At 30.0% G+C, this 10017-nt stretch overlaps 1 protein-coding gene across 1 annotated transcript; it reads left to right on the top strand.

Annotated features, from left to right (window-relative positions):
- Positions 1–313: 313 nt before the first annotated feature.
- On the top strand, positions 314–2522 carry LOC143226590 (solute carrier family 35 member G1-like). The gene is made up of 2 exons (XM_076457765.1): positions 314–449; positions 1562–2522. Exon 2 carries the CDS (start codon positions 1589–1591, stop codon positions 2510–2512), a length of 924 nt encoding a protein of 307 aa, XP_076313880.1. The 5' UTR covers positions 314–449; positions 1562–1588; the 3' UTR covers positions 2513–2522.
- The last annotated feature ends 7495 nt before the right edge of the window (positions 2523–10017 follow it).

The raw sequence follows: 10017 nt of genomic DNA, 5'->3' as shown, positions 1-10017 counted from the left end.
GATCATTATTTGCTGCGTAGTTTATAGCACGCTGTGTTCTATTGGTGAATTAAAAAACTTATTTTCTCCAATTTTTTATTTTATTCAATGCAGGTACCTAACACTCATTTTATGAGAAGCCAAAATGATGAATGCATTTCAATTCTCCATTACACTGTAACTCACTAACGTAGAAACCACACAGTTGCATTTTTTGCTCGCATTTTCCAACCTACAACACAACTGTTTTTGCAACTTCAGGTACAGTTATAATTTATTTAGATTAACAGTCCCGTTCAGCACTAAAACATGGCAGTGAATTGCGCAGTTTTCAACTGCTGTTTCAAAGTTATACACGTACAATGATAACCGTCATCTGAACGGCACGAGTTTGGTGAAACTCAGTTCAACATTTACATTCGAGTTATGTTTAAAGCTACCGAAGTGTGCGACACACAGCTCTGAACCAGGTTAGTTGATATATTTTTATTTTTATTCATAGGTTTAACCCTCCTGGTGTCATATGACTTTATATTTTTCATTTCTTAGTTAAGAAAGGCAGGGAAATAAAAACAATTTCTCTGCAGCTTATCTGTCATAAATGAATAAAACAATACTGAACGGATCGAAGTGTCAAAAGTTTCATATCTAAGAAACTAGTTTCGACCTATTCAAGTGTCCTCTTCATTCTAACATTGTGTTCCGGGAGAAATAAAATTATTAAGCCTAGAAGATCATGTGGTGTCTAAGAAACAACTGTGGTTTTAAAAACCTTTATAAATGTTTCATGAAATTAGTTTTTATACTGAATGAAAATTTCCAAAATAAATAAATTTCTCTTATAATATTTGAAATATTATCTTCATAATTTAATTCAATTAGAGAGATATACCTCATCTCTGAAACCAGTAATATTTAATTTAAAGGAGAAACCCTGTCAAAACAAAGGAACAAAGAAAGATGTTCAAGCTGCTTACGTAATGACAAACTCCATTTTTCTTTAAATTTAGTTTTTTTTACATTAGCTACAATGCCATTTACAATAATCTTAATGTAGGTCTTAAAACTAATGTTATCACAATTTAAAATTATATACATCATGTTTCATTGTTAACTTGTTGTATGTGTTTAGAAGAAAGTTAAATATCCTAAATTAGACAAACCTCTGTAAACATGTTTTGTAATAACTACCAACAAAATCTTTCATGAATAAATCGTTTTATCTTTTATGAATTTTAAAATATCTTGTGTTTAATTTATGCCATTAAGTTCATCTTAAAAGACTGTTATAATAATTAACTTTGTTAAATTGTGCGCTAGGTTCTTAGTTCTGTTTTTATAGTTACCTTTATCTTGGTTAGAAACTATTGATAAAAAAATTTATTTAAAACACATATATGTATAGAAATGTAACACATGATATGCTTGTATTATCAAACTGATGATAATATTACACTCGTTTATAGAAAAAAATTTGGATCAATCTGTAAAGTAGTCATTTTAAAGTTTTAGAAACATTTATTAAAATAAGATTTGACAAATCTAATGCTTTATATTATTAATAAGATATTTTTATTCGCAGCATCTTTGTCGACATACAACTGTGGACATGAAAACTTCTGACCAAATACTCAGTTTTAAGAAGTTCAAGACTGTTCCTAGAATTGGAATTATTTTGGGAATGACATCAGGATTCATGTATTCTCTGGCGATCCTGAATTTGAAGCTGGTGTCAGAAATTAGTCCGGCCCAGTTTCTGGTAACTCAAGCTATTATCCAGTGGGGAATTTATAATGTTTTTATTATTTATTCGAAAGCCAATTACTTCGGAGAAGAAGGAGAAAGAATTATTTTGTTTTTTAGAGCTATATTTGGTGGAATAGTAAAAGCCCTAATGATATACTGTTTTCATTGGCTCCCACTTGCGGATGCTTACACAATCTATTCCTCTTCTCCAGTGTTCATTAGTTTGCTTGCTTACTTGGTTTTGAGAGAACCTTGTGGGGCTTACAATATATTCGTCTTAATGCTGGCGATGACGGGCATTATTTTAATTATCAAACCAACGTTTATCATTGGAACGTTTCAAAACATTCATGACGTAGATAATCGGTGGATAGGAATTACGGTTGGATTTTCTGCGTGTTTATTGAAAGCTTGTTGCTATACAATGGCCCGTAAACTTCAAAAAACACCACCTCAAGTTGTGGCCGCCATGATGTCTGCCTTTAGCCTAGTTGTGGGAACTTTTCTATTGTTCTTGTTTGAAGAAATTCAAATATCATCTTGTGGTAAAAACAGTGTTCTTGTTGTTAGTTCTGGCATCTTTATGATGCTCAATCAACTCTTCACCACAATAGCCTTACAAGTTGAAAATGCTGGACCAGTGTCTGTTGCTCAGACTCTCAATATAATTACAGCCTTTTTGTTCGATATTTTCCTATTAAATACCATCGCCACCTGGTACAGTATTTTTGGCGCTGTTTTAATTTTAGTTGGTGTTCTTTTAACAACATTAAGAAAAGCGAATTAGTTCTTAATATTTCAACATAACAATTTACTTCTTGCTGTTATTAATATTATTTGGTTTCTATTATTTGTACATAATAACTTTTTCACTATTTTATTATTATTATTTCAAAGCTTTTGATAACCAATGCTCGTAATGTAGTTCACAATAAATAGTTTTAACATTGATGCTTGAAGCTAAGTATATTACTTTCGATGGATATTAAATATACTGCAATAATTTTAGTTACTTTCCATGCTCTTCGTTTGAGTTTTCTTTACTGAATCATTTTTGAGGAAGATATTGAAGCAACGCCATATTTCAGTTATGTGTTAGATCGATAAATTGTGTTGTATTCGAAGAATAATTGACGCTATCAGACAAACAAACCAATGTAGGCGTAAACTTATTTCATAAAACTAAATGACGTAATTCAGGTTATAATCGATCACACATTATGTAAATATTAACTGTAATTTTAATTAGCTCGTTTTAGCCAACAATGTTATTATTATCAATATTATTTTATTCTGAAGTATTAACTTATAAACCGTACTGTGTTTGTCAGTCAAAATATCTTTCTATCGTGGTTTATATCACGAACGATTCAAAACAAGTATGTTTCAATAATACTTATTTTTAAAACTGTTTATAGATCAGACATGTTTTCAATAACATTGTTTTAATTGTTGTAGATCAAACATTGTTTTAATAACACTTAGGTTGTTAACTATGCACTAGCAGTATAAACATGATTTCAATAATATCCAGTTTTGAAACTTTGCAAACACGAAACGCTTCTGATACTAAAAACATGGCTGTTGTAGACCTAGGATACAAATCATGATGTAGCTTTACGCTCATTTAAAACACATTAACTAGTAAAGAAAAAAATTATAAAAATGAAATATGATTCTCAGTTTACACTTAAATATGGTATAGGTGTTGTCATATCCAGGTACGAAGTGGGAAGTTCCAGGCTGGAGATTCGATAAGCATTTTAATATTGTAATAGTTTCTCTTCACGCTCTAATATTGTTTATATTCTATCATTGGAAAATAATAATAGTTATGTTGTGTATTAGAGTTTTCGATGTGTATATTTTATATCTCAGAAAAACATATATACGTATGTATATTGTCCATCTACCGGTTGGTAAAAGTATGTTGATATTAAATCTGATATTTAAACTGATTCGGAAAACCAATTAAAAAACACTACAGTGAAGAGTTATCTATATATGACAGAAATGTAAAGGAAATAGATATGCAAGAGATGAAATTTCAATAGTTCCAATCAAAGCTACAATTATGTTAAGACAGTTTATATCAAGGAATTGTGAGATTTGTGAAAATGTAATATATTTAATTAGATAAAATCTGTTATTAGTTTATTTTTATGTGTAGTTTTTAGATAAAAACACCAATATTGAATAACTAAAAGTAATTAGTTGGACACAGTTAAATTGATAGGAAAGATTCTGAGCTTATTTTCAATACAATAATAATCCTTCAAATACTGCCTCTTCTATTTCTTCATTGTTAAACGTGTATTGTGACATTCCCTCCTTTTCGCTAAAATTGTAGAAGATTCTCGAGTGTAAGAATCAACAACGTATATATGAAGGTAAATAGCAATATTGTAGAATTAGCTGAAATTTCTGGAAAATTTCTTCTCAAATATTTTAGTGGTATCTAATGCAACGTGTATATTGTTGATTTGCTACAGTGTGTATACTACAAGCCTCGGAAGCTATAATTATGAATAAAGTTTATTTATCGGAAAACAACAAATACTGACCAGAAACATTTGTATGTTTCAAACAATTACAAACTATTTGAACTCAGCGAAGTATCATGAAACGTTAGTATTTCTACTTAAATATTAGATACTTTTAGCGGTGAAAATCTGACGTGCAAACAGAAAAGAGGTTCACATTTACCTGTTATGTAAACTGTACCGATATCAACTGGAAATTAATTTTTAGACTACATTGAAGACTCATTTGTTTTTGTTAATTTGTAAGATTTTTGTTTATCAAATCGTTATCTCTAACAACTGTTTGGGAAGACAATTATTGTAAATTATGTTATCACTAACATATTAATATATACATGTGTTAAGAAAGAAAACTGTGTGTATTAATATTGTTGGCAGACATCATTAATTACTACATCTTCAAATTTAATTATTTCTACATTAAAATAAAATTTAACTTAGTTTCAGGATATTTGTTATCAGAATACCAAAATAACAAGTTAGTGACTCGCCCAAGATAAATTATAATACGCAACAGTATAAATGAAAAATGTTTTTAGTTTCTGCTGTCAGTGAAGGAGAAAAACTTAAGTTAGAGGTAACGAATATTTTATTGTTAAATACAGCAGGTGCACGAAAACGTGTATTGGCAATATGAGCTCTTTGAAAAGAAAAATGCAGAGGTTGTGTGATAAGAAGTGGTGATAACGTTAGTCGAGAGGATCTCTGATGATGTCATTGAAGTTGAAGCTAAAAATATGATTAGGGCATAGAAAGTGATTCATTAATATAAGTAACACATCACATTATATTCACCGACATGCATTATCTGGGAACAGCCAATCGGCGGTAGTTGAATTTCCATCTGTAAACAACGTAAAATAACTCTTCAGAATTTACGTGGGAAATAAAATATAATATTAGTTTTTCCATATTATTGAAGAGACATTGTTTGACAGAAGAGTAGGATAAACCTGAAAATGGAAAACAATTTTTAGTGTTTAACTCTTATGAAACAGATATTCGAATATTGATTTTATGTACAATAATGAACCTACAGTTACTGACGAATTGTAATCGTCTGTACACTGATTGAACGTTAAATACCGTTCCAGATATTCTGAAAAATAATATGTGTTTCATAGGCTGGAACGATACATTGCCGTCCCTCTAATTTATACATTGTTGCAGTATAAAAATGAACACACATATATTAGATATGTTAAATATATGTTAGATAGAGTTAAATATAAAATTCTGTGTCTATGCTATATGTGCGTTACGCAAGTTTAATTAGGTGGCTGATGCTTTTTAGAAAATAAATGTATAAACATTCGACAGATTAAATCAGTGATTTCAAAACTAGAGCCAACCGAAGTTTCGTATAAGTGACACTACACGTATAACTGACAAAGAAATATTTACAATATTTATTTATTTCAATAAATGTGGCTACATAACAATGTTTATGCTAGAGATGTTTCAAAATCCCAAACTATGATAAACGCATGATAGTCCAGAGTGACTATTATTTAAATTTTCTATTTAGTTGTTACATGTTGTATATATTTATTTATCAACACTCTTCTCACCTACCCTGGATATTCAACGAAACCAGAGTTACTTGAACTAATGATAACTGAAGGACTGATGTAATAGAAGTAGTGATGTTTATGCAGTATTAAAGTGTTCATTATACCTATAAATATCACCCCAGCATCCTTCCAATAATTCTCTTTTCTTCAACAGTTTTAACTTAGTTTAGTATATTTAACGATACCAATAAGGATTATGGTAAATATGACTAGAGCTATACACTAGTGTCATTAATCTCTTTCAGTTATTTTGTATTTATCTCAAACAGTATAATTTTTAGAAGGATTTATGTAACGTATTCAGGATGATGCAGGTAAACAGACGGATATTTTTCATGTATTAGAGAATTTTTTTGTCAATCATGTGCTCTTTTATAATATGTTTATCTTCTTTCGTTCTTCATATAAAACTAAACTAACATTTCAGGGTCCCCTTATGATCTCTAAACCTTATAATATTTAGATTTTTAATTGTTATTGCGCCACAAAAAATTGCACTGTAAAAAATCAGATACACAATGAAAGTTATTTGACTTTTAATCATATTAGACGATTTTTGTCATGGTGTTTGAAAACAAAATTCATTTTATGGAATGAATTTAGACTTTATTTAGTAAAGAAAACTATCTCTCATTGTGAGGAATATACATATATTACTTATTATGAATACAAAATTTTTACACGAAACACACTAATGTACACTAACAAATAAATTTGCGAAATAAATAAATATCAATAATACCCCTTCGTTACGTGGATGGAATGACACCAGTTTGTTGTGGGTGGGAATTTAGGATACAAGCTTTAGTTTCTCTTCACCTCACTAGGTGATTTAAGATTAATTAGAACCTAAATAAAATAATTTTTATTTTGATCACTGAACCATAAAAACATACAAATAAAGAATTTTGATAATTTTCATGCTGATTCCCAAAAGTACCATAAAATAAAAATATAACATGGACCTTTTGTTTTTGTTATTGATGTCAGACTAGTATAACACATTAGATTATGATATGCAATGATGCTGTTAGAAATGTTTTTTTCTCAGAATATACACTTTCATTTATCAATAATTAACAATTTATCAATAATAAAGTTAACAACTAATGATGATACGTTACGTATTTAGACAGATTGTGGTAATTAAATACGTGTTTGAAACGAAGAGAACAAGAAAAATATCTTGTTTATTGGACTTGTTTCTATGTTTTATTCTAAGTGCAATACAACGTGTTAAAACAAAAAGCCATATCGCATCTTAATAGAAGTTTCTTGTCTTTAAAACCTCTACAGTTCAGGCACAACCATTTCTATTCTAAACTGCTGTGTTGAGGGAGAGCAACCAGATGGACTTACCTTGCCAACTTTAGCTCAACATACCTTACATTCTTTAAATCGTATTTATATATTTTATTTATAGAAAGATAAGTACAGCTGCAAGTAACACACCAGGTTGTCTTACACAGGATATGAGAAATAAAATTAAAGAAAAGCATCACAAATTTTAGAATTGTGAATTGACTGGTAGCACGAGACTTTTATAATATTATTGAATACCAGGAACGTTGGTGAAACAGGACATCAAAAGATATACGAGAAAACGACTGGCTGAAAGATTGTAATAAAACATGTTATAAAGTTTAGAATGTTATTGGAGAGTATACATATTTTCACTGAGAGAAAATCTCATGTTGCAAACTTTCAGACATTCTTTTTAAACGTTGCTGCTAAGGTGGATGAGGGCAAGGATGTAGATTTGGTGTATCTGGATTTTCAGAAAGCATTTGACAAGGTGAAACATAAAAGGCTTGTATAAAATTTATTTCGTTAGATATGGGAGATAAGTAAACTAATTGGACAGAAGAGTGTCTGGGTGAAAGAGTGTTATGAGAATGGTGTTTAGTTAACCTGGATGAATGGCAGTCTTAGAATCATTCCTGTTTTTGATTTACCTTAATGAGGTACAAGAAGGAATGTTGAAGAAATAAAAATATTACCTGAATTTGTTAATGATGTCAAAGTTTTGGGTATTGCTGGCTATGAAGAGGGTATTGATGGTGTGAAAAATAGTTTAGATCATTTATTGAGATGAGCAAATAAATGGAACATTGGTTGTAATCATAATAAAACTAACATTATGCATGTAGGTATAAATAATTTGTTTTTTTCTTTTTGAATTTTGTGCAAACCTAAATATATATATATTTCACAAATACAAAATATACACCCAGAAAACACTAATACATAGTTTAAGTGTATTTTTTTTTCAAGGATACAGTACGAACAATATTTACAGCGTGAAGAAACACTATTTAAAATTACAATGCCTATCGAAATTCTATCTTGGAACATTACACCATATTGAACCTACACTAAACCTTAAGTATATGCTTGGAATCCTCTTTTGTTTTTCCAATTTTGTATTTTACTATTTTACTAGTTTTTGTGTGTTAAGTGACCATAAAACAACGTAATTCTTTGTTGCACTGAGCTTGCTATACGTATTTAAAGCCTGATTTTACTATAATAAGCCTAACATGTCTCCAAAGTTTAAAAACTGGTTATTATTTATACTATACTTACTGTGCACAGTTTGAAACCTGAGTGTTAGTAAAATCAAGTATGCAAAGTTTAAATATGAGTGTTACTGACACTATGGTTTCAAAAATTGAAAACTATTTGTTATTGATACCATATCTACAAAGTTTAAAAGCTTAATTTTGTTCAAATCGTGTTTGCATCATTTAAAAACTCATTATTATTGAAATCATGTTTGTTTTAAAAAGGTTGAAAAGTGAATGTTATAGAAATCCTACTGAATTCGTTGTCCACAATAATTGGTTCAATGATTTTAAGAACAGATTTTTTTCGTTTTAGATAAGAATCGTCAAAACAATAAGGGCCAGCATAGCCAGGTGGGTTAAGGCGTTCAACTCGTAATCTGAGGGTCGCGGGTTCGAATCCCCTATCGTACCAAACATGCTCGCCCTTTCAACCGTGGATGAGTTATAGTGTGACGGTTAATCCCTCTATTTGTTGGTAAAAGAGTAGTCCAAGAGTTGGCAGTGGGTGGCCTTACTTCCTGCTAGTCTCACACTGCAAAATTGATACGGCTAACGTAGATTGTACTCGTGTAGCTTTGCGCGATATTCAAAAAAACAAACATCAAAAATATATTGTGAGCCATTAATTTGTATGTTTTGTAAGCTGTAAAATTTACACCTAAAATTAGAACAAAGCGACAACAGAATGAGTTAAAATATGTCGGGTAGAATAAAAGAAAGCGACACCTATATGGATGTTTAGGGACCTTCAAAAGTCATTATTTTACGTTATCAGCTCTCTTCATTCTTCGCTCAATGTATGGTCGGAGGTTTAAAGTACAACTGAATTAAAATTAAACGTAAGTGAATTAAATGTGGAGATTTTAAGAAAATATTTTCTTCAGCACAATGGAATTATCCTCAAGTGATGACAAAGATTGAAAAAGAAGAGTTTTGCTTTAAAATTAGTACTCTCTTTTTATTTTTAAATACTTCTCACTCAGAACGTACGTTACAACATAAGTACACAGAGAAAGTTGATGAAAAAGTTTGGAATACTTTCGATAACCTTATCCACACGATCAGTTACAAATGACGTTATGATTTAAAACTCGAAAGAAATATATTTTGGACGACAAATGCAATATGAATTGATAGTTACTATCATGGATTTAAATTAATATCAAACAACAATGAGTAGTTGGCTAAAAGGGACATCTTAAAAACAAACTACATTTCTGAAACATTTCAGTATTTAACATTTAGCACATTTTTTAATGTTTGTAATTAAGCACAAAGCTAACTAATGAGCTATCTGTGCTCTGTCAACCACGGTTATCGAAACTCATATTTTAGCGTTGTAAGTCAGCAGACATACTGCTGTTCCACTGGGGAACAATTTAACACATATAGCAGCAATAAAGAGTGGCTTAACTTACGTACGGGAAAATGATACAATGAAGGACATTTAAGCGAAGGAAAATTCAAAACTACCGCAAATTTTTTCCGGACTCAGCAACAAATAATTGGAAATATAAAGATCTTGTTTTTAATTCATGGTTTATATAAAACTTTATAAAATTGTAAGCAAATAAACGTACACATGTTTCAAATATAGTGTTGTTTACT

This window comes from Tachypleus tridentatus, chromosome 9 (assembly GCF_004210375.1).
Source record: "Tachypleus tridentatus isolate NWPU-2018 chromosome 9, ASM421037v1, whole genome shotgun sequence".
Classification (NCBI taxonomy): Eukaryota; Metazoa; Arthropoda; class Merostomata; order Xiphosura; family Limulidae; genus Tachypleus; species Tachypleus tridentatus.
Note: the sequence above shows the minus strand (reverse complement) of the source record. Positions and strands in the feature narration are given on the sequence as shown.